The sequence below is a fragment of the Chiloscyllium punctatum genome, chromosome 7 (genome assembly GCF_047496795.1).
Source record: "Chiloscyllium punctatum isolate Juve2018m chromosome 7, sChiPun1.3, whole genome shotgun sequence".
NCBI lineage: Eukaryota > Metazoa > Chordata > Chondrichthyes > Orectolobiformes > Hemiscylliidae > Chiloscyllium > Chiloscyllium punctatum.
The window spans coordinates 105,785,211-105,810,992 of NC_092745.1; the positions used below are offsets into that span (position 1 = coordinate 105,785,211).

The 25,782-nt window shown below is 40.7% G+C and overlaps 1 protein-coding gene across 21 annotated transcripts in view; it reads right to left on the reverse strand.

Moving 5' to 3' along the window:
- Positions 1–25,782, reverse strand: part of ptprfa (protein tyrosine phosphatase receptor type Fa) — a 440,327-nt gene that overhangs the window by 37,606 nt on the left and 376,939 nt on the right. For all 21 annotated transcript variants that reach the window (XM_072574526.1, XM_072574516.1, XM_072574533.1 and 18 more), the window contains 2 exons: positions 23,116–23,291; positions 1,183–1,302 (listed from right to left, as the gene is read on the reverse strand). In XM_072574526.1, the coding sequence (XP_072430627.1) occupies positions 1,183–1,302; positions 23,116–23,291 (296 nt within the window). The remainder of the gene's footprint in view (positions 1–1,182; positions 1,303–23,115; positions 23,292–25,782) is intronic.

Below are 25,782 nucleotides of genomic sequence, written 5' to 3' on the forward strand. Positions count from 1 at the left end.
GAATTCCAAAGATTTATGAGCACCTGAGTAAAGAAAATCTCCCTATCTCAATCTTAAATAGCCTGCTCCTTATAATGAGATTGTATGTATTATGTGTTTAGAGTCATCAGCCAGGGAAAACATCCTGTTTTCATCCTGTCATGCCGTCAAAGTAAATTCTCAGCTTCATCTTTCTCTCATTTCTTGTTAGATTTACACATTCTGGTTCATTTGGAGAATTCTAGAATTAAGCGCATTTTAAAAGCATAACTTGCATTTAAGTAGTACATTTTATGATCTTGTATCATCCCAAGATTTTTACAATGAAATACTTGTGAAATGTAGCCACTACTTTAATGGAGAAAAAATAGACAATTTTCACACAGCAAACAGCAATAAACGGAATGAGCAAATCATCTGTTTTAGATGTTGCTGGAGGGATAAATGTCAAGACACAGGGAAATCCCCTTGCCCTTCTTCAAGGAGTGCTGTGAGGTCTTTTGCACTAATTTGAAAGCATAGATAAGGTTTCACATCTGATTGAAAAAAATGGCATCTTGACAGTGCAGGACAGTTTCAGTACTGAGCAGAAGTGTAGAACTGCAGATTCATACAGCAAAGAAGTTGTTCTTGGTCCACTGAGTCTCTGCTGATCTATATACACTAATCCCACTTTCCAGCACTTTGTCCACAGCCTTGAATATTATGACATTTCAGGTGCTCATACATGTACTTTATGAGGTTTCCCGTCTCTACTACCCTCCTAGACAGTGCAGTCCAAATTTCTACTCTGGGTGAAAAGGAAATCCTCAAATCTCCTCCAAACCTCTTGTCGTTCACCGTAAATTAAGCCTTCTCTTTTCTGACCCTTCGACTCAGGGGAACAGCTGCTTTCTATCAATCCTGTCCATCCTCATCAGCTTATACACCTCAATTAGGTCCACCCTCAGCCTCCTCTGCTCCAAAGAAAACAGTTCAGGCCTATCCATCCTATTTCTGAACTCATCTTCTGTATGTCATAGCATTCAGGAAGCAGAGCCACATATATGTACTTAAAATGCCATCTTCAAGTGTAAACATTACAGAAATCATCAAGAAAGTTTGGAGACCTCAATAAAAGTGTTGAAGAGACTGAAAGGATTAATATCTCCTTTAAATTTCTATAAGCAGGCTAAAAATACAAAACACAAAGTGATGCCATACCTTATATAGTGCAAATGTTCGTACAGAATAGGTTGCTAGCTCCACCATGTCCAGGAGGGTGACCTGAATCATTCCATATGTTTCTGTGCCGCGGCATGGCCAATATTGATCACATTTCACCTGTATTAAAAAAAACACAAGGTCAAGTGTGTTCAAAGCATGGAGAGTGTTGTCAGTCATCAACAGATTTTATAAACTATATAGACACATATATGTTAGATAACAATGGTATGGAACTTAAACTTATGACGAATTTAGTAAAGGAATAATGAACCTCTACAGCATACACATTAAAAAAATATAATTTTGTTTTCTGGCTGTAGAGGAGTTTGTTCATGCATATCTGATGTAACATGAAAGTCTATGTGTTTGTTAACTGAGACACACAGATAAACAATACAGGACTGCATCTTTGCATCAGCAATTTATTCCCATTTATCCAGAATATATTCAATGCTTTATAGCTGCTTAGAGAGGATTTCAAAAGGTTACCGATATTATTAAGAATTAGACCTGAAAAGGAATACGTTACAATAATTTTAAAAAAGACTGCTAAAGCAAAGATTTGTTGCCTGTCGCTGATTGACCTTGAGGAGATGACATCTTCTTGAAACACTGCAGTCTATCTGATAAAATTGGAGGTGTAGTGGACTGTGAAGAGGATTACCTCAGAGTACAATGGGATCTTGATCAGATGGGCCAATGAGCGACAGATGGAGTTTAATTTAATAAATGTAAGGAGCTGCATTTTGGAAAAGCAAATCAGGGCAGGACTTATACACCGAAAGGTTGTGGCTGTACAGGGCATTGGTTAGGCCACTGTTGGAATATTGTGTGTAATTCTGGTCTCCCTCCTATATGAAGAATGTTGTGAAACTTGAAACGGTTCAGAAAAGATTTACAAGAATGTTGCCAGGGTTGGAGGGTTTGTGCTATAGGTAGAGGCCAAATAGGCTAGAGTGTTTTCCCTGGAGCGTCAGATGCTGAGGGGTGACCTTATAGAGGTTTATAAAATTATGAGGGACATGGATAGGGTAAACAGACAAAGTCTTTTCCCTGGGATGGGGAAGTCCAGAACTAGAAGGCATAGGTTTAGGGTGAGAGGGGAAATATTTAAAAAGTACCTTAGGGGAAACTTTTTCACGCAGAGGATGGCGAGTGTGTGGAATGAGCTGCCAGGGGAAGTTGTGGAGGCTGGTACAATTACAACATTTAAAAAGCATCTGGATGAATATATGAATAGGATGGATTTACAGGGATATGGGCCAAGTGCTGGTAGTGGGACTAGATTAATTCAGGATATCTGGGTGGCATGGACGAGTTGGATTGAAGGTCTGTTTCCATGCTGTACATCTCTACGACTCTTTATTAGTACACTCACAGGACGATAACGGAGGCAGTCCCAGGACTTTGACCATTGGACAGTGAAGGAAGGGTAATGTATTCGAAGTCAGGATGATTTTACACATTGGAAGGGAATTTACAGGCTACTGGATTCTCTTGCTTGTTGATTTTGTTCTTCTGGGTGGGAGACGTTGCAGGTTTGGAAACTGGTGTCAAAGGGGCTTTGGTGACATACTGTTGTGCATTGTGTAGATGGTACATAATGTAGTTGGCTGAGTAGTAAAAGGTAGTACATGAGATGCCAAGATAATGAGTTGCTTTTTCTTGGATAGCAAGTTGTTTCTTGATGGAGCAGTACAGTCAACATCAGCAAAGTAGAGAGTATTCCATCACACTCCTGACTTGTATTTTGTAGATTATGGCATGGCTTATTTAGACACAAAAAACTGCAGATGCTAGAATCTAGAGTAGAAAGACAGGAGGCTGGAAGAACATAGCAAGCCAAGCAGTATCAGGAGATGGAAAAGTGAAAGTTTCGGGTAACATCTTTCTTCAGTTCTGTCTACTACGGTAAGGCTCTGGCTGTCAGGCAAGTTACTTACTTGAGATCACCCAAGCTCTGACCAGCTCAGTACTGATATGGCTGATCCCATTAAGATTCTTGTCAATAGCGAGACACATGTTGATGGCAGGAGATTCCACAATGTTAATCTTATTAGGTCTCAGGGTGAGATGGTTAGATACTTTTTTGGTGGAGATTGTTATTACCTGGCACTTAAATGGTATACAAATTATTGCCACTCATCAGTCCAAATCTGAATGCTGTCCTGGTCATGTTGTAAATGGGACGAGAGGAAGCATAAAAGGAACTGAACCTTCTTAATCTCCTTTTCTAATGGTAATTGATGAAGCAGTTCAAAGCAATTATATCTAGAATTCTGCTACTGCCCAGCAGGGGCTGTTGTGCATTAGTAGTGTTCCTATGTCTGAGAGAAGAGGCCTGGGTTCAAGTCCCACCTGAACAAACTGATTAAAAATACTGCCAGTGTCTTGCAGCAATCTCCTGGGACTGAGATAACTGATCTCGACCGCAATCATCTTCCTTTGTGCATTGCAATGGCTCCAGCCAAAGGAGTTTTCTCTCCTTTTCCCAATGACTGCAGTTTTTATTAGGACTCCATCACTGCACTCAATGAAATCCTCCATAGCTGTCAAGGGCAGTCACTCTCGCCTCACCTCTGGACTCTGGCTCTTTTGGCAAAGACTATAATAAGGTTAGGAGCTCAGTGATCATGGTCAAATTCAATTGTACATGGGTGAGCAAGTTACAGATGAGTAATTGCAATTGGCCACTTTGTTCACAACTGAAAGTAGACTATAGTATGATAATTAGTGAGTTTGGATTTCTCCTATTTTTCCAGTGACATTACAAACTTTTCCAGTTTATTGAACACATACCAGAGGTGAGCTGTCATAGCTTGGCATAGCTGTGGCTAGTTCTGGACCATATGTCTTTAGCACTGCAGCCAGGATGTTGATGAGTCCATGGCCTTTACTGTAGCCAATGTACACAGCGTTTACTTGGTATGACTTGGTATGCGAGTGTGATGCTGGAAAAGGACAGCAGGTCAGGCAGCATCTGAGGAGCAGGAGAATCGACGTTTCAGGCATAAGCCCTTCAACAGGAAAGACTTATGCCCGAAATGTCGATTGTCCTGCTCCTCGGATGCTGCCTGACCTGCTGTCCTTTTCCACCACCCACACTCTTGACTCTGATCTCCAGCATCTGCAGTCTCCACTTTCTCTGAGGTGACTTGGAATGCATGAAGTACAAAAATCACTGCTGACATTGCTACTTAAAAATTGTCAAAGTGACTTAGTGAATTCACCTTCAATATGGCAGCCCCTACATTTGTAAATCATGCTGCTGCCAGATATTTGCAAATTGAATCAACTACCCAAATACTGACATTTGGTAAATTTATTAGCACAACAATAAACTTTTATAAAGATTTTTATGTAGGATTTGCTTTGAGCATTATATGAAGAATATTTTGCAGTTTTTATTCCACTTCTTCATGAAAACTAGTGAGCGCAATTAACGTGCAATTACATTTTTATGCATTTTCAATAGCATCAGCAAATATGACTTCTTCCATTTTGATTCAAGACATTTAAAGTTGAATATCAGGGAACAAACAAACACAGGCAGGAAATGTTTCCTAATGCAAGGCAAGCCTTTATATTTAACAAGCAATAATTAAGTCTTTGTCAACTTGTGATCGTGTGCATTTCCAAAACACATTGCATCATCACAGTAATCACGATGACACTCAAATTATTAAGCAACCAAGCAGTGTGATGCATTCAACTGTATTTGGACAAATCCTGCATAAGTGACTACAAGAAAGTGTCACAACCTACAGTGACAGAACATTTTCCACAAAACGTGAATTGCACACAGATAGACAACTTTACTCCCAGTGAAATAATTCCAGCCTGAAGAAAGCAAGAGAGTGTTTTAAAGATAAAACAGGAATCTGAAGAGATCTGTGAGATTTAAGGTTTGAGTGTGTTCTGAAGATATGACTTTATTGATCTGATGGAGCAGCAAGACGTATGAACTAAGTTGAATTGGGCCATGAGTTTAGGATGAGTAAATATCACAAACGGCTTCATGTTCAATAAAGTGTTAAAATCCAATAGGCTCTGGAGCTTTTTGAAAGGGGGTAAATCTGAACTAACATGAATAATTGTAATGACATTGACACAACAGAACTATGAATAGAGCCAATTTACAAGATATCAATAAAATTTCATACATTCAGCATTGGAAAAATAGCACATGGCAACAAAGGCTCAAAAAAAGAGGTTCTATTATAAGAACTTTGCAATTCTGCTGCCTCCCAGAAAATAGAAACCAGGATGATTTCAACAAATGGTTTCGTGCGAGGGAAATCGGGTCTCACAAACTTGATTGAGTTTTTTGAGGAAGTAACCAAAAACATTAATGAGGGCAGAGCAGTAATCATTATTTGGACTTCAGTAAAGCCTTTGATAAGGTGCTGCAATGATAGACTGATTAGTAAAGTTAAATCACATGGGATTCAGGGTGAGCTTGCCAAATGCATACAAAATTGGCTTTTGGGTAGGAGACAGAGGGTGCTGGTGGAGGACTGTTTTTCAAACTGGACACATGTGAACAGCGGTGTTCCATGGGGATTGGTACTTGGTGCACTTTTGTTTGTCATTAATATAAATGATTTGGAATCAACTATAAGAGGCATGATTAGTGTGTTTGCGGATTACACTAAAATTGGTGGTATAATGGGCAATGAAGAAGGTTATCTAAGATTACAAAGGGATCTTGATCAACTGGGTAAGTGGGCTGAGGGGTGGCAGATGGAGTTTAATTTGGATAAATGTGAGGTATTCCATTTTGGTATTACAAACAAGATACGACTTATACAATTAATGGTAGACCCCTGGGTACTGTTTTAGAACAAAAAGACCCAGAGCTTCGTGTACATAACTCTTTGAAATTTGTGTCACAGGTAAATAAGGTAGTTTAGCACGCTTCATTGCTCAGACTTTTGAGTATAGGAGTTGGTACATTATGTTGAGGTTGTACAGGATGTTGGTGATGCCTCTTCTGAAATACTTTGTGCAATTCTAGTCACCCTGTTATAGGATGATATTATTAAACTGGAGAGGGTGCAGAAAAGATTTACCAGGATGTTGTTGGGACTGGAGGGCTTGAGTAATACAGATGGGCTGGAATTTTTTTCACTAGAGCATCGGAGATTGTGGAGAGACCTTAGACAGTTATGAAATCATGAGTGACATAGATAAGGTGAAAAGCAAAGGTCTTTTCCCGTGGATGGGAGAGTTCAAACTAGGGGGCATATTTTTAAGCTTAGAGGAGAAAGATTTAAAAAGAATGGGAGCAATGATTTTTTTACACAGAAAGTGGTTCACGTGTGGAATGAACTGACAGAGGAAGTGGTGGATGCAGGTACAGTTAAAAGACAATTGGATAAGCACATGAATCGGAAAGGTTTGGAGGGATATGAGTCAAATGCAGGCAGAACAGGCGAGTTTAGTTTGGGAAAGTGGTTGGCATGGACTAGTTGGACCAAAGGGTCGGTTTCCATGCTGTACAACTGAATGAGTCTATAAAAATCATATCAAAATAGACAAGCGATAAGTGAATAGCTCTTGCAGATTTTCTGTATTTGAAAATTACATAGGTAAGAAAGGTAAGATTGCTAGTCACTAGACGAGAAGGCTGCTCTCTCATTAGAAAGAAAAATTAGTGGTGGTTCAACCTGAGGGTCACCACTCCTCAGGTAAGGCGAGTGGTTGAGAAGGAGTCCTTCATGGTAATGTTAGCTGGTGCAGGAATTCAATTCACACTCTTGGCATAATTCTGCTTTGCAAACCAGTCATCACACAGCATTGTAATTCTAAACACAAACATTGAGCTTTCTAAAGATACTGCACTCAATAGTCTTAGGCTACAAGCAAACATTTCTAGGAAACCCAAGTCACTGAGATCAGGGCTTCCAATTTTGGTGGCTAGGACACTAAGTGAGGTCCTAAGCTACAGGCGAGAAAAGGCTGCCATGGAGGCTACCTTGTTGGACCTCATCCCCAATCAAAAGGTCTTCTCTCTCCCCACTTCCTGTTTTAGCAGGTTTTCTCCCCTTCCCACTCACCCCTATTATCTGTCAAGACTATCATACCTCTTTTCCAATGAAATGCCAACCTGCAATTCCAGTTTATTCCTGGCAAGCTGAAAATGTACCTCAAAATATGGAGACACTTTAATTATATTTGTTTCTCAATGATCAAACAGAAAGTCATGATGTTATAAAATCAAGTTGTTTTAAAAAGAGAATTTGGACTTATGTTGTCAGTGTCAGTGCTAATGATAATTGAACTAATTTGACTGGTATTTCAGTAAATTGCATTTTAATAGTTGTAGAAGTGTTTCAAACAGAGAGAGTACTTCATAATTAGATTGCTTCATAGCTCTACAGTGCCGCAGATCACGTATAAACAGATGGCTCAGATTTGATAGGTAAGCAAAAATTATTTTCTCAGAGGAACAGTAATCCTCAAAGCATCAAACCACGTTTAAATAAATAAACAGAAAACACTTCAAATCATTTAAGAGTTGACTCCAAAAATAAGTCTGTCTAAAAGACTACCACTTGGAGATCTGTAAGGCACAGTGCTCATTTCCAAAGTGAAACACTTTAATCACTACGAACAGCAACTCATTATTTAGGAGAAATCTCACAGTGGAAAGAAAAAAATGTATTTTAACAATTGATTTGAGGTGAGAACATGAAGTTATATCAATTTGGTTAACCCATACATATTTAATAAGCTCAGTCAAAAATGTTCGAAGTATTTGCGACTATAGATCAGCCAAGTTTGAGCCAGAGGTGAATCTTGGCTGGACTATTTTTTGTCACCTGTTCCAATTTGAGCAAGGAAAGCTCAGTTACATTGCAGTTGCTCTGGAGTCAAGCAGGAAACAAATCAGTCAAACTGTGATTATCTTTATCAGGGCATATTATAGTGGTTAGATTTCTGGTGACCTGGAAATTGAAGGATCACTTAGTGAAGCCAGAAAAATAGTCTGTTAATAATGTTAGCTTCTGTCTTGACACTCTAAGATAGATTTAGATATGTGGGGGTGTGTTTCAAAATGCTGAGAAAGCAGTGTCAGATTCCTGAAAGGTAGTAGTCCAATTGTTCTTTAAACTTTCTTGGAGCACCTGGTGATACTGCATACTCCAGCTAAAGGAGGTGACTTGGATAGCTAGTAATTATTTGTAAAGCATTTGACATGCTTCAGTAAGAGACAATTCATGGCTGCCATTGAGGGTTAAAATTAGCAATTTTGGTAAACTGGGGTGGTGCAGTAACATCCAAATTTGTGCAACCTACACCTTAACACCTCTGTTTAAATGTCCACCTGAAAGAAATAAGGTGCCATTGACTTAAAAGGAGAGATTGTAGGAGAATGGCTTTGAATCAAAAGGTGTATTAAATTGATTCTCCTAGCTATTAATTCTCCCACAGGCTGACATTCACAAGAGATCAAATGTGTTAGGGGATTCTGTAGTCCGAGGTACAGACAGGCGTTTTTGTGGCCAGCAGAGAAAAAGCAGAATGGTGTGTTGTTTCCCTGGTGCCAGGATCAAGGATATCTCAAGAGAGGGTGCAGAATGTTCTCACAAGGGAGAGGGGCCAGCAAGAGGTCATTGTCCACATTGGAACCAACAATATAGGAAGGGAAAAGGTTGAGATTCTGAAGGGAGATTACAGAGAGTTATGAAGAAATTTAAAAAGGAGGTCCGCAAGGGTAGTAATAATTGGATTACTCCCAGTGCGAGTGAGGGCAGGAATAGGAGGTTAGAGCAGATGAATGCATGGCTGAGGAGCTGGTGTATGAGAGAAGGATTCACATTTTTGGTTCATTGGAATCTCTTTTGGGGTAGAAGTGACCTGTACAAGAAGGACGGATTGCACCTAAATTGGAAGGGGACTAATATACTGGCAGGGTAATTTGCTAGAACTGCTCGGGAGGATTTAAGCTAGTAAGGTGGAGAGGTGGGACCCAGGGAGATAGTGAGGAAAGAGATCAATCTGAGACTGGTACAGTTGAGAACAGAAGTGAGTCAAACAGTCAGGACAGGTAGGGACAAGGTAGGACTAATAAATTAAACTGCATTTATTTCAATGCAAGGGGCCTAACAGGGAAGGCAGATGAACTCAGGGCATGGTTAGGAACATGGGACTGGGATATCATAGCAATTACAGAAACATGGTTCAGGGATGGGCAGGACTGGCAGCTTAATGTTCCAGGATACAAATGCTACAGGAAGGATAGAAAGGGAGGCAAGAGAGGAGGAGGAGTGGCATTTTTGACAAGAGATAGCATTACAGCTGTGCTGAGGGAGGATATTCTGGAAATACATCCAGGGAAGTTATTTGGGTGGAACTGAGAAATAAGAAAGGAATGATAGCCTTATTGGGATTGTATTATAGACCCACTAATAGTCAGAGGGAAATCGAGAAACAAACTTGTAAGGAGATCTCAGCTATCTGTAAGAATAGTAGGGTAATTATGGTAGGTGATTTTAACTTTCCAAACATCGACTGGGACTGCCACAGTGTTAAAGGTTTAGACGGAGAGGAATTTGTTAAGTGCGTACAAGACAATTTTCTGATTCAGTATGTGGATGTACCGACTAGAAAAGGTGCAAAACTTGACCTACTCTTCGGAAATAAGGCAGGGCAGGTGACTGAGGTGTCAGTCGGGGAGCACTTTGGGGCCAGTGACCATAATTCTATTTGTTTTAAAACAGTGATGGAAAAGGATAGACCAGATCTAAAAGTTGAAGTTCTAAATTGGAGAAAGGCCAATTTTGACTGTATTAGGCAAGAACTTTCGAAAGCTGATTGACGTTCGCAGGAAAATGGGAAGTCTTCAGAAATTAGATAACAAGAATCCAGAGAAAGTATATTCCTGTCAGGGTGAAAGGGAAGGCTGGTAGGTATAGGGAATGCTGGATGACGAAAGAAATTGAGGGTTTGGTTAAGAAAAAGAAGGAAGCATATGTCAGGTATTGAAAGGATAGATCGAGTGAATCCTTAGAAGAGTATAAAGGAAGTTGGAGGATACTTAAGAGAGAAATCAGGAGGGCAAAAAGGGGACATGAGATAGCTTTGGCAACTAGAATTAAGGAGAATCCAAAGGGTTTTTACAAATATATTAAGGACAAAAGGGTAACTAGGGAGAGAATAGGGCCCCTCAAAGATCAGCAAGGCGGTCTTTATGTGGAGCCACAGAAAATGGGGGAGGTAATAAATGAATATTTGCATTTATGAATATCAGTATTTTCATCAGAAGTGCTGGATGTCTTGAAACAGTTAAAGGTGGATACATCCCCAGGACCTGATCAGATGTACCTGAGGACTCTGTGGGAAGCTAGAGAAGTGATTGCTAGGCCTCTTGCTGAGATATTTGTATCATCGATAGTCATAGGTGAGGTGCCGGAAGACTGGAGGTTGACAAACGTGGTGCCACTGTTTAAGAAGGGCGGTAAAGACAAGCCAGGGAACTGTAGACCGGTGAGCCTGACATCAGTGGTGGGCAAATTGATGGAGGGAATCCTGAGGAACAGGATGTACATATATTTGGAAAGTCAAGGACTGTTTGGGGATAGTCAACATGGCTTTGTGCGTGGGAAATGATGTCTCACAAACTTGAGTTTTTTGAGAAGTAACAAAGAAGATTGATGAGGGCAGAGCGGTAGATGGGATCTATATTGATTTCAGTAAGGCATTCGATAAGGTTCCCCATGGGAGACTGATTTGCAGGTTAGATCTCATGGAATACAGGGAGAACTAGCCATTTGGATACATAACTGGCTCAAAGGTAGAAGACAGAGGGTGGTGGTGGAGGGTTGTTTTTCAGACTGGAGGCCTGTGACCAGTGGAGTGCCACAAGGATCGGTGCTGGGTCCTCTACTTTTTGTCATTTACATAAATGTTTGGGATGCGAGCATAAGAGGTACAGTTAGTAAGTTTGCAGATGACACCAAAATTGGAGGTGGAGTGGACAGCGAAGAGGGTTACCACAGATTACAACAAGATCTGGACCAGATGGGCCAATGGGCTGAGAAGTGGCAGATGGAGTTTAATTCAGATAAATGCGAGATGCTGCATTTTGGGAAAGCAAATCTTAGCAGGACTTGTACACTTAATGGTAAGGTCCTAGGGAGTGTTGCTGAACAAAGAGACCTTGGAGTGCAGGTTCATAGCTCCTTGAAAGTGGAGTCGCAGGTAGCTGGGATAGTGAAGAAGGCATTTGGTATGCTTTCCTTTATTGGTCAGAGTATTGAGTATAGGGGTTGGGAGGTCATGTTGAGGCTGTACAGGACATTGGTTAGGCCACTGTTGGAATATTGCATGCAATTCTGGTCTTCCTGTTATCGGAAAGATGTTGTGAAACTTGAAAGGGTTCAGAAAAGATTTACAAGGATGTTGCCAGGGTTGGAGGATCTGAGCAACAGGGAGAGTCTGAACCGGCAGGGGTTGTTTTCCTTGGAGCGTCGGAGGCCGAGGGGTGACCTTATAGAGGTTTACAAAATTATGAGGAGCATGGATAGGAAAAATAGACAAAGTCTTTTCCCTGGGGTCGGGGAGTACAGAATTAGAGGACATAGGTTTAGGGTGAAAGGGGAAAGATATAAAAGAGACCTAAGGGGTAACTTTTTCACACAGAGGGTGGTACGTGTATGGAATGAGCTGCCAAAGGATGTGGTGGAGGCTGGTACAATTGCAACATTTAAAAGGCATTTGGATGGGTATATGAATAGGAAGGGTTTGGAGGGATATGGGCTGGGTGCTGGCAGGTGGGACTAGATTAGGTTGGGATATCTGGTCGGCATGGACAGGTTGGACCAAAGGGTCTGTTTCCGTGCTGTACATTTCTATGACTACTCTGTCTGCCCAACTGCTGTTCTCTTCTTCAGGCTCCATTTCCACCTATCCTTTACTCCTCCCCCCGCCACCCCATCTACAGCACGCATACCCAACATTTCCTAGCTAAAATCAATTCTAAAGACGAATCACTGGATCCATGGGTCACTTAACCACTGCTTTCTCTCCACAGATATTGCCTGACCTGCTGAGTTTGTACAGCAATTTCTGTTTTTGTTTCTAATTCCCAGCAAGTGCAGAAGTTTTTATGCATTACATTTTAATTAAATAGATAGTTTACTTCTAAAGAAAATTGATGTTGCTCTAAAATAGACTGGATAACTTTATCAGAAGCAGTATGCATTGTTTGTTATGAGGTCAGCCAATTAGGTATCATAGGTGTTCCCTGATTTGGGTTGTTAATCTGGTCCAATCAGTGTTCCCTGATTTGGGCTGTTAATCTGGTCCAATCAGGGAGTCCTAGCTGACAGATATAAACAGGAGTCTCAAGAGGTTCTGTCCACTCAGAGCTGGCTCTGAAGAAGTTGGATCAGTGTCTAGGACTCTCCATATTTAAATAGAGAGTGACTTCGTGACAAGATACTGGTTGTTGTGGAGTTATTTCACAGAACATTTCAGTGAAAAAATTGTCATTATCTTTTAAAATCACATACAAACTCCTCCTGAGATCCCCAGCTTCAAATTCAACCAACTTGACTAATTCCATTTAATATCAAGAAACAGCTGAAGACACTGGATACTGCAAAAGCTTTGACAACTGGCAACATTCCAACAATATTACTGAAGACTTATGTTCCCAAGTTAGACGTGGTCCTATCCAAACTCTTCCAGCACAGCCACGTTACTGACATCTACATGGCAAGGTAGAAAACTGTGCAGGTGTGCCCTGTCCATAAAATGCAGAACAATCCAATCTAACTAATTATTGCCCCATTAGTCTACTTTCAATCATCATCAAAGTGATGGAAGGGGTCTGTTGGCAGTGCTCTATAAGCTTGAAAAGCATACCCTACTCACTGATTCTAATTTTAGACTCTGAAGGCCATTCAGCTCCTGATCTCATTACAACCTTGGTCCAAATTTGAACAAAATAGTTTGTTCAAATGTTGTTCCAATAAGAGACAATCTAATCACTGCCCCTTAATATTCAATGGTGTTACCATCACTGAATCCCCCACTATCAACATTCCTGGGGTCACCATGGACCAGAAACTTAACTGGACATGCCACATAAACAGGTGGCTATGACAGCAGGTCAAAAGTTAGGATTACTGTGGTGGGAAAGTCACCTTCTGACTCCCCCAAGCCTGTCCACCATCTGCAAGGCACAAGTCAGGTGATGGAATACTCCCCACTTGCCTGAATGGTCCCAACTTCAACAACACTCAAGAAACTTGACACCATGCAAAACAAAGCATCCTGCTTGATTGGCACTACATCCATGCATTCCACTCCCTGCACCACTGATGCTCAACAGCAGCAAAGTACAAAATGCACTGCAGAAATTCACCAAAGAGCCTTGGACAGCGCCTTTCAAACCCATGACCACTTCCATCTAGAAGGACAAAGGCAGCAGATGAAGATCACCAACAGTAAGTTCCCTTCAAAACCTCTCACCATCCTGACTTGGAAATATATCACCATCTGTTCACTGTCACTGGGTCAAAATCCTGGAATTCCCTCCCTCCGGCTTTGTGGTCATGCTACAGCATATGGACTGCAGCAATTTAAGAAGGCAGCTCAGCACCACCTTCTCAAGGGCAGCTAGGGATAGGCAGTAAGTGCTGGCCAGCCAGCGATTCCAGTGTGACATGACTGAAAAAAAAACCTGCTTTTCCTTAATTGTCTTTGGGTCAAAATCCTACACCTTCCTTATTAACAACACTTTCGGTATCCTTACATCTAGGGACTGCAATGATTCAAGAAGAAGGCACGGTGGCACAGTGGTTCGCACTGCTGCCTCACAGCGCCTGAGACCCGGGTTCAATTCCCGCCTCAGGCGACTGACTGTGTGGAGTTTGCACGTTCTCCCCGTGTCTGCGTGGGTTTGCTCCGGTTTCCTCCCACAGGCCAGGTGAATTGGCCATGCTAAATTGCCCATAGTGTTAGGTAAGGGGTAAATGTAGATGTAGGGGTATGGGTGGGTTACGCTTCGGCGGGGCGGTGTGGACTTGTTGGGCCGAAGGGCCTGTTTCCACACTGTAAGTAATCTAATTTTTAAAAAAAAGACAGTTCATCACCATCTTTCCAAGGGCAATTAGAAATGGACAATATATGTTTGCCGAGTCAATGATGCCCACATCCCATTAGCAAGTAAAAAAAATTAGCTTTGTAGAAACATTGGATTACAGGACCGTTTTGAAGTTATCTTCCAGGCATGGTGGCTTGGTGGTTTGCACTGCTGCCTTACAGCACGAGGGACCTAGGTTCAATTCCAATCTCGGATGAGTGCCTGTGTGGAGTTTGCACGTTCTCCCCATGTCTGTGTGGGTTTCCTACGGGTGCTCTGGTTTCCTCCCACAGTCCAAAGATGTGCTTGCCAGGTGAATTGGCCATGTTAAATTGCTCATAGTGTTAGTCAGGGGTAAACATAAGATAGGGGAATGGGTCTGGGCGGATTACTCTTCAGATGGCTGATGTGGACTTGTTGGGGTGAAGGGCCTGTTTCCCTACTGTAAAGAATTTGATCTTAAAAAAAATTCATTAGCTGTGAGTATATCAACTCTAAGGTTTTAAAACCTTAAATCTATTTGCAAACCTCTGCTGAATTTGTTTTATTAACATTGAAAAAATCTTGGAATGTGGTAACCCGATCACCACAAGTCTGGCAAGCACCAAAATCCTATTCAATGATATTGACTTAGAGTTACCCAACAAGTTCCTGGTCCCTTTCGCTGGTCTCCCTCCAGTCCTCTCCACCTTAAACTGCCATCTGCTAATTCTTTATCTTTCCATCACAGCCATCTTACCCTCTGTATTTCTCTTTGTCTTTTTTTTCACAATTTCATTTTCCACCCCTCATCTGCCACAGACATTTGACATCTAGCATAATGGCTCACCTTCAGCGGTTTCCCATCACTAAGCCAAAATCAAGGCATTCCCTAAATAGGAGCCATTATGGGTCAGGAACAACAAAGGTGAGAGATGAATGTTGCTTAGTGGAACTTAAGATAGGAACAGCAGAACTTTGAAGGGCCTTAAGCTGACGCGAGGTGGAGTCAGCAAGAAGAGTCTTGAAATAGAGAGTGTGGTGCTGGACAAGCACATCAGGTCAGCCAGCATCCGCGGAGTAGGAGAATCGACGTTTCAGGATAAAGCCCTTCTTGCCCGAAACATCGATTCTCCTGCTCCTTGGATGCTGCCTGACCGGTTGTGCTTTTCTATCACCACACTCTCGACTCTGATCTCCTGCATCTGCAGTCCTCATTTTCTCATAGAGTGTTGGAATAGTCAAGTCTTGGGGTCGCAAAGGCATGATGGTATTCAATAATAACTGAGCTGAGGCTTTGATGAAGTTCTTCATGGAAATAGAAATGATCTTGATGACAGAACCATAAGTCACCCGAACAGTTAGCTGGAGGAAATTTCTGCAAATCCCATTTTTGACTGTGGATTAGCAGCCTGTCAGTGATGGACTTGAAAGATGATGGAGGAGTTGAGAGAGGCAGAGGTGAAGGAGAGCTGAAGGCTACCAGCAAATACATGGACTTTGGTGTTGTGTCTTCAGTTTAATTCATTGAAGGACAGTATATAGATGAGATAAAGGAAGGCTGAAGAAGTCAAATTAAGATTCTTAGGGAACACCAGAGGTAGTGGAGCTATTGCAGTAAGAAATACCATTGCAGGTAGTTCTCTGGCTAATACTAGATAGATTGGAATGGATCCAGGTGAGTGGAGGCTCCATGCAGCTACATGACAGTATGAGGCTCTGGAGAAGGTTGCTATGGTGAGCCATATCAATGACTGCAGAAAGCAGCAGAAAATCAAGGTGGGATAGATTACCACAGTCACATAGGACGTCACTTAAGAATTTGTTAACATAAAGTTTTGTACTGTGGCAGAAATGGAGACCTTATTGTTTGAATTCAAACATGGAGGTCTGGGAAAAATGCACATTTGTTAGATAACAAAATTAACAAAGACTTTGGAGAGGACAAGGATGAAAGGTCAAGAATCTCTTTTAAGGACAGCGATTGTGATAGAAGGTGTGAAGATGAATGAAAAAATTGCTAACAACATTGATGAAGCATTGGACACGTCTAATGGGCAAGATGAGCTCCAAGAGGGCAGGAGGTAGATGGGAAAGAAACTGCAGAAAGATGTGGGGATTCAAGGTTTTACAGTGATCTAGAAGGATCTGTATGCAGTGAAGCACCTAGCATATGTGAGGAGGAGCAGGGACTGGATTCAGGAAGTCAGTGTGAGAGTTTACCAGATGTTAAAGTCTTTTCACAGCTCTGCTAGGGATTTCAGAGTCACTGCTAAAAATAACAAATTATTCCTGCTCTACAGAAATAGATCAAGGGCTTTTGACATTATGCTGACTTTGTAGAGCAGTCCATTTCTGGGCCAGTGTGGCATCAACTTGCAGGACACAAACATTCAGCTGTCTAACTGTCAGCACAGACATGATTGGCTGATAGACCTTTTTCTGTGCTGTAGATCTCTATCCAGTTAGATACCAAAAACTGCAGATGCTGGAATCCAAGGTAGACGAGTGGGAGGCTGGAAGAACATAGCAGGCCAAGCAGCATCAATAGGCGGGGAAATCAATGGTTCGGATGTAACCTTCTTCAGGCTCTTTTTGAACAAGTAGCTTCCTTGACTCAAGGAACATAATTTTCCTGCACCTTACTTCCAATTTACAAGTATTTGCCCCAACAAATTCACATTCAAATGAATGCCTTTTCTCATGCAGTTATTGCAATCACAGAATTCTTTCAGTGCTGCTAGGTAAAATCCTGGAATTAATTCCATAACAGCAAAGTACATAAAATGTACAGACTGCAATAGTTCAAGAAGGCAGCTCACCACCACCTTCTCAAGGGCAACTAGGGCCAGGCAATAAATGCTGGCCAGCTAGTGATGCCCATGTTCCATGAGTGAATTAAAAAAAACAGAACTGTTATGCCATTCGGACTATCATGCCTAAAACTATTCTTCAAATGAGTACCATTTCCTAGTACAAATTAATATAAGTTTTGAATCATCACTCATTTACAAGCTGGACTAATGGTACTATTGCCCAATAATCTCAAGTAAGATCCATAAACTGTACAAGCTCTTCATGTGACTTAATCACAGGCAAGGAATCAATTTTTGTGCGAAATTTTTCATCTCAAATTTCTGTGATAGAATCCACAGCTAGGCAGCATAAATTGGACAGCATGTTGTAGACACACATAGCATCCTGTTAAATTTGGGTAATGTATGATTGTCATTTTAAATTAATGAGACCGAGAATGCAGCTATTTGCCTTTTTTTCCAATATTGTATGTAATAAGGTAAAAGACAATAACTGTAAAGTATGGGAAATTTTCAAAAGGTAATAGTTTCAATAATTAACTAAAGTTTTTATGATTTCAGTTACTAATGGCCTTTATTGTAGGGAGGGTGGAGGAGGAGCTTATTTTTAATCAAACACCAATCTTTTACAATTAGTACCACCTTTATAATGCATGATGGAAAAGTGAATGTAAAGAATATATGACACCTAAACACTGGTAAGTTGAGAAGGAGGAAACAGGAGGACACTTATGAATCTATTAGTTAAATTAAGAGTGGACATAAACATAAAAAGAGGACAAGGCAAGTTAAATATAACAGGAACAGGGCAGGTATAGGTAATGGTTTAACTTTATTGACAAAGCAAAATTGCGATTTTTACTTAAGAGTTACCGTGTTCACAACATTTTCAATACTATAGCTCAAATCTAAAGTTATTAAATTAGTCAGGAGAAAGTGATGTATCTCTGAACGTGCCAGTAATCTCAAGATGAACAAGAGACAAACTGACTTTCAGCTGAGATGCATCTTTCTCTTGCAAACAGTGGATACATTCTGGTTTTATATGGTAAATATGATCAATGATAGACAGATTTCCTGCTTGTAAATCAACCTGATTTAGAGACTTGGGGGTGAATGACCCACTCTCTGATACTGGGATGGATGGGTAGGAGTACAATTCTAGCCAATGCAGAGGAAGGTAATAAAAAGAGAAAATGCTGGAGAAACTAGGCAGGCTTAACAGCATCTATGGAGAGAGAAAAACAGAGTTAAAGTTTTGAGAGCAATATGAATTCTTCACAGCTGAAGGGGGAAAGGAATGACGATCACCAAGGTGTTTAATTGTTTGGAGGGGTTATGGTGTTCAGGGAGAGAGGGTTGATGAACTTGGATGTTATATTCCTGCTTCTCCTCGTCCATCAGGAGAGCATGTACAGCTGTCCTTACCTTGTTACAGCAGCATGTTTTCTGATGCCATGGAGAGTGGGTTGGCTGCTCACCCAATGTTCCAAATAATTAGCAATTATAGATTGAAATTGGTTTCCTGACACATTTTTTTGGAATAAATACACTCCACCCAGTACGCTCAATCCCACGTTTTCCTATGTTAAACACCTCTATTGTCTTTCATGTATATATTGTACTCTTGTGAATTTCATGTATATTACATTCTTCTCCACAGACCTTCAATCAAATTAAAAGTTTCATTTTGAAAATTTCATGGATCTAGTATTGGAATTACAAAGTTTTCATAAAATGTGATTTCAAAGTGATTAGCGGTGAAACTTCAATACCTGGGTTACAACTGACAGAATGGTACTTGTTTTCCTCATTTCCTACTTTCCAATCTCATGCAGAGAGCATTGGTAATTTTAGAAAAGAATCAAAAAAGATAATTGGTGCTTTTCAGTGGTTGATAAACAAAAGGATTGTTAAGAGGCCTAGCAAAATGTTTTCTATGCACTTTATGATATTCAATAGTTTAATTAAATAGTAGAAGATATAGTTTGGAGTGCTCATCACATTCATCAGTCCCTTTTATTTTAACCAGTGCAAAACCAAGAGTACTCAATATGTTGTTTGTGACAATCCCATTGTATGATAAATTTATGCTGATTGCAGCTTTGAGTCTATCAATTCAGCTTTAAATAAATCAATAACGCACTAAAATTGATTTTCACTGACTATGCATTATTTGAGGATGTTAAAGGCTACATAATATATGCTCTGTTGACATACAACACGACATTATTAATCTACTGAAGAGCGCATGCTTTAATATCTAATTGTTTGATTTACATATTATGATGTGTTCTTTACCTGCATAGCACATTTTAGAATTCAGAATTTTTTCAACATGATTTCATCAAGTCACAACGGTGAATTTTCTTGTAATGCCCTGCAGCAGTTCATGAAGAGAGCTTGGCTAAAGATTGTAATGTCCCCTTGTGTATTTTGCTGCACCAGCTAATTTTAAACTGTTGCAACAGCATTAAAATGTCACCTTCAAAAAATGATTCCAATTTACATCAGTGCTGAAAGAGAATAGGGTTTTGTGCATAATATAGATTTTTCCTATTTCACTTTTATGGTCTTTATCCCACATAAAGCAAGTCACTGCAAAACTGGTTTACACACATTTTTTCAAGCAAATCTTAAATAAAAGCATTGTCTTGGAAGGGCAAAAGAACAATTTGAAGTGTACAGTGGCCTAGTCAAGATTGACTTGCAATGTTTAGTTGAATGGGATCCCCTTAAGAATGGATACATGAATCAGAATTAGGCTCCTCAAACTTACAATTTGACAACACTGCTGCAACTTGCATTTTGTAGAAAAGAACAGCCAAGCCAACACTATCACAGACAAGTTAATAAAAACAAATTAAATAGAAATTACTAATATTATTTTCAGCCCAAGTCGGTTCAGAGATTGCTGCTCCTTATAGTGTGGTGTTGGCTGTGGTTTGCTCTCAGATTATAATTTGAGTGCAATGGGAAAAATGAATGGACCAAAATGAATTGATCTTTTATGGACTTGACAAGTAATTTACAGAACATTGGTCCAATTTTGGCAAGTCACAAAATGCAAGTAAATCTATACTACAATGAACTCTTAAAATGTCAATTTACTTCTATCTCAGTCCTTTTAAACTGATTGATGCAGTCAATGCTGTAATGTTACAGTTAGAATGTGGGCAATAAGAAATGGTAGTTTCAAGGAGAAACAAAGATATTACCACATCAGTTTATGATAGTTGCTGACTGGGTTGACATGCTCACAAGAGTTTAGGACTCAACCAGAAAACCAGTTAAAAACCAAATTTAGACTCTTAAGTTATCAGAGACCATGGGATGAGTTCAAATTTCACCACAACAGCCTGTGGAATTTAGATTGAACACATTAACTTTTCATTTAGATTTTTTTTAGATTCCCTACAGTGTGGAAACAGGCCCTTCGGTCCAACCAGTCCACACTGACCCTCCGAAGAGTAACCCACCCAGACCCATTTCCTTCTGACTAGTGCACCTTACACTCTGAGCAATTTAGCATGGCCAAGTTCACCTGACCTGCACATCTTTGGACTGTGGGAGGAAACCGAGCACCCGGAGGAAACCCATGCAGACACTGGGAGAATGTGCAAACTCCTGAGGCTGGACTTGAACCTGGGACCCTGGTGTTGTGAGGCAGCAGTGCTAATCACTGAGCCACCATGCCACCCCAATTTTTATCAAATTTAATTTCGAAATGGTGTCATGAAATTACCACTGACTGTTGTGAAAATCCATCTGGCTCCTTCATGTCCATGACTGAAAGAAATCTGTCACCCTCACCTGGTCTGGTCTACATGCAACTTCAGAGCCAGGGTAGTTTGCTTGACTCTAAATTGCACTCTGACCTTGCTTAGAAAGCCACTGAGTTGTACCAAACTGCTGCGGTAAAGTCCAAAAGGAATAAAATTGAATAATACACTTGGCATTGTGTTGGGCATGGGAAACAACAACAGCACACACAGCCCTGTCAACACTGTCAAGGCTTCCTGACTAAATTCTGGAGGCTTGTGCCAAAATTGGCAGCAGCATGGAGAGAGTTCCTCTTGGGATCCTCATTACTGACCATTCTCAAGGTACCAGGTCATACGGGGCAAAAAAAACCCTCTTAATTATTAGTGCTGTCAGCTGATGAATTTTTAATCTTCCATACTGACCAATATTTGGAGCAAGCAATGAAGATGGCAAGGCACAGTATGTGCTTTGGGTTGAGACTTCAAAGTCCATTGTAAGAGTGGCTCAGTAGGATCACTACTGGCCAATTGAGATGAGACCTCAAAGATATATCTGCCAAATTTATCCTGCAGAAGACGGTGAAGTAACCAACAAGGAGAATAAGGCTATTAGACCATACTCTTATCAAACTAACTGCCATAGATGCATCTATCCAAGACAGTATAGGGAGGCGTTACCCATCATATTAGGCTGTCCTCAGACTGGATATACCCTCCATCAGGTTATGAGGCTGATACTACCATGTTAGATGGGACTAATTCAGAATATATATGTTGAGTCAGAACACGCCTACTCGCAGAAAACTGAGCAAACATGAGGTACTGTGGCCAACAGCAGCAGAATTGTATTTAACTACAACAGGATCCTCATGGCCCAGCAATTGTTCTACCATTACGTTGAGGACAAGGAACCACCTCTGGTTCAATGAAGAGTACAGGAGGGCATACTGAGTGCAGGACTGGGCATACCTAAAAATTAAGTGAAGTTGCAATACCAGCAGTGCCAAACAGTGGACGTAGCATGCAATAGATAGGCCTAAATGGATGGAGCAGATCTACAGTTCTGTTACATCCAGTACTGAATACTGGTGGGCAATTAATAACTTACAGAAGAAAGTGACACCTTCAATATCCCTATCGTCGATGCTGGGGGAGCCCAATATATCAGTGCAAAAGACAAGGCTCAAACATTTGCAATCATCTCCAGCCAGATAGCTGCAGGAGTACATCAGGGTAGTTTTTTTAGGCTGAACTATTGTCAGCAACATCAATGACCTTTCCTGCAACAGTGATTAGAGTTGGCAATGTACACCGATGACTGCACAATGTTCATGACAATTCACAACACCTCAGAAACTGAAGCAGCCCTTTTTGTTATGCAGTAAGATCTGGACAACAGCCATGCCACACAATGTTAGGCAATGACCATACTGAACAGCACAGAATCTAACCCTCTCCTATTTATATTCAATGTCATGACCAACATTGAATCCCCCACCATTAACATGCTAGGAATTACTATTGAGCAGACACTAAACTGGACTAGTCATTTAAATACTGTGCTCACATGCTGGGAATTCTGCTGTGAGTAATTCACCTCTGTCTTTCCTGAATGAGTGTGCTTCCAACCGTACCCAAGAGATCAGATGCTCAGGACAAAGCAGGCCAGCTGCCCAGGACCTCATCCACCAGCCTAAACATTAATTTCCTTTGCAACCAATGCACACAGTGTGTCATATGGACGAGTTGTGCTGCAGGAATTCATCAAGGTTCCTTCAACAGCACTTGCAACTTCCACCAAATAGAAAAACAGGAGCAGCAGGCATATGGCTATAATAACTGAATAAGTATAATGACAAAAAAGGATCAGAGAGTATTTACAGCACCAGGGGCCATTCAGCCTGTCCCGTCCATGCTGGGTATCCTAGTCAGGTAACTTGGTACCAGGTAGGAAATGTTTGAAACTTGATCTGTAAGCATGGTAAATAATTTTGGATTTCAGAATGTATCTAAGGGTGCAACATTAGCTGAAGTTGTCGCAAGATTGCAGTATGTTATGCAACTGAGCTACCAGACATTTAGAATCTTTCAGTCATTCCAGAGCACCATTTGGCATCAAGAGGTTTTCCAGCTAATCCCTGGATAACTGGTGCAACACATTTGAATGTCCGAAAGCTCCAGGACAAGGCAGGTTGTGCAATATTTATTACTGTAGTGACAAAGAGCTGCCAAATACACCAACTTAGATTAACCCTCTGAGTACAGTATGACTTACCCTTGATTTCTCTTCTAGTCTTGTCATCATTACTATAGTGACGGTTCTTTGCTCCCATACCATTCGCCAGAAGTCACTGAGTGTTTCTGGAAGTGGGCCCTGCGTAGCAATGTAGGCATTCTGTTTCCTGTACCCATCAATGTAATTGGCGTTCAGGTAGTCGCTGCCTGGCACCCCTTTGAGAGTAGAAACACTCATTAAAATAGTTTTGGAACACCTAGTAAAATCTTTAACTGTGGAAAAAAAATGGCAATTCCCTTCCAAGGAACATTACACATCTTGCAAAGTACATAACACATTTTGATTCAAATCTTTTTCTTATTTTCTAGACTCCATTCAAAAATGCAGGGACACACAGCGTGACAGTTTCTTCATATAATCATTGCTCCTTGTGTTTACCATCAGTGGTGACTGTTGGCAGGTATTCAGCTGCTGGATCATCATGGCAAAATGTAATCCTTTTCTCAACCATGTCTAAAAGGTATATGCTTTTCCATACAGATCAATAATAAATGTCTCTTAGAACCCTATGGAGATTTCTCATTCTTATCCCAGGCTAAGCTATGTGTTATCAGCCCAAATGTATGAACCCTGAAAAAAAACCAGCAAACCTGAGACTTCACTGCATGTATCACAACCAATACGCAGTGCACTTACTTGTATTGCTCTTGGATAAACATTCTGACTAATGTGGATATCACATTGTTGTGTTTTTTTTAAATCGTAACTGCCTTTTGATAACATTCCAACTGTTCCCTGTACTCTGACATTAAGGTAGAGATTTAAGTACAAGAAGAAATAAAATGAAGCACAGTACCATTTGTAATAAATTAGTGTAGCAGTGCAAGTCTCAGCATGTATTGCTTTATAATGACTGGTTGGAGTCACACCCACAACAAAGGAATATGGTTGTGGTTGCAGGACACCAATTGTTTCAGTTCAAGGTCATCACTGCAGGACTTATTTAGAGTAGTGTCCCGTGCCCAAACATCTTCAGCTGCAACAGCAGTGACCCTCCCTCAACCCTAAAGTCAGAATTGGGGAAGTTCACCAATTATTGCACAATGCTCAGACTCATTCCTGACTCCCCTGATACCCAAGCAGTCTGTGTGCATATGAAGTAAGATCTGGATAACATTCCATCTTGGGCTGGTGAAATGGTAAGTGTGTTTGTGCACACAAGTTCCAGGCATTGACTATCTCCAACAGAAGATAATTCAACCATTTCACTCTTACTTTAAACAGCTGTATTTTCCAATATCAATATCCTGAGGGCTACCACTGACCAGAAGCTAAGCAGGTCAGCCATATAAAACCGTGGTTACAATAGCAACTCAGAGGTGCGGAAGTCTGCAGTGAACAACTCAGCTCCTGACTCCCCATAGCTTGTCCACCATCTAAAAGGTACAAGTCAAGAGTGTGATGGAATTCTCTCCATTTTGCCTGGATGAATCAGGCTCCAACAATATTCAAGAAGCTTGACACTGTCAGGAGAAAGCAGGTGCTTCATTGACACTGCATCCATCAAACTAAACATTCAATCATTTCACAGCCAATGAACAGTGTGTTAGACATTCAGGAAAAACAACAGCATATTGCAAACCTCCTTTGACAAGAACCTACTAAATCTATGGCCTCTCTCACTTCAAAGGACAAAGGCAGCAGAAGCATGAGAACACCACCAATGGCAAGTTCCCTTCCAAACCACACATCATTCTGATTTAGAGCGATATGATTGTTCCTTCAATTTTCCTGGAACTTGCTAGTTAACAGTACTGAGAGCGTTTGTACACGACAAAAACAGCAGCAGTTTAAGAAAGTAGCTCACGACTACCTTTTCAAGGACAATCAGGGTTGGATAATAAATGGTTGTCCTGCCAGTGGCATTCATATCCCATGAAAGAGTCAATAAAAGGGACAGGAACATCAAACTATAATACACAATCGATTACACTATTGTTAAAATGTAGTATGGCATTTCATTAATGTTATAATTGTTCTGTGTTCATAAATTAAGGCGTGAGATAACTACATACATGATTAAGAGTTATCACCTCTGGTCAGGTCTATTTCTGGGATTTTTAAACACATTACAAGCTACAAAGAACCACTCCACACCTACATTCTGCCACTAGGTCATTTCCCAGTTACACTGTTTATACACACACATTGGAATGGGAACAAATTGTAATTATCACTGTCCTATGAATGTAATTTGCATTATCAATCCAAGCTCAAATTTTGCACAGGTCTTGCTGCATATATAAATGGACAGTTCAGTGAACCCTTTTCATTCCAGCATTTTTAAGACCAATAAATTAAGATATTCATAAAACAAAAATATATAATGTTGCTCATATCCTGTGACATATTTTGCTGGGTTGTTTGCAGCAGTGTCCTGGAAATTAACCTTCAATTCTGTGACCTGCTACAACTGTTTCAGGAAAAAGTTTGCACATTATCTTTCCAACTGCACAGGTCCAAAATACTAAGCTACTTAGCTTCACTTTCTTTTTAATACATTCATAGATTTGGGCATCACTGGCTTGGCCAACATCCCTAATTGGCCTGGAGAAGGTAGTGAGATATTATCTTGAACTGCTCCAGCCTTTGAGGTGTGGATGCCCACAGCACTGTTACAAAGGGAGTTCCAGGAGTTCGACCCAG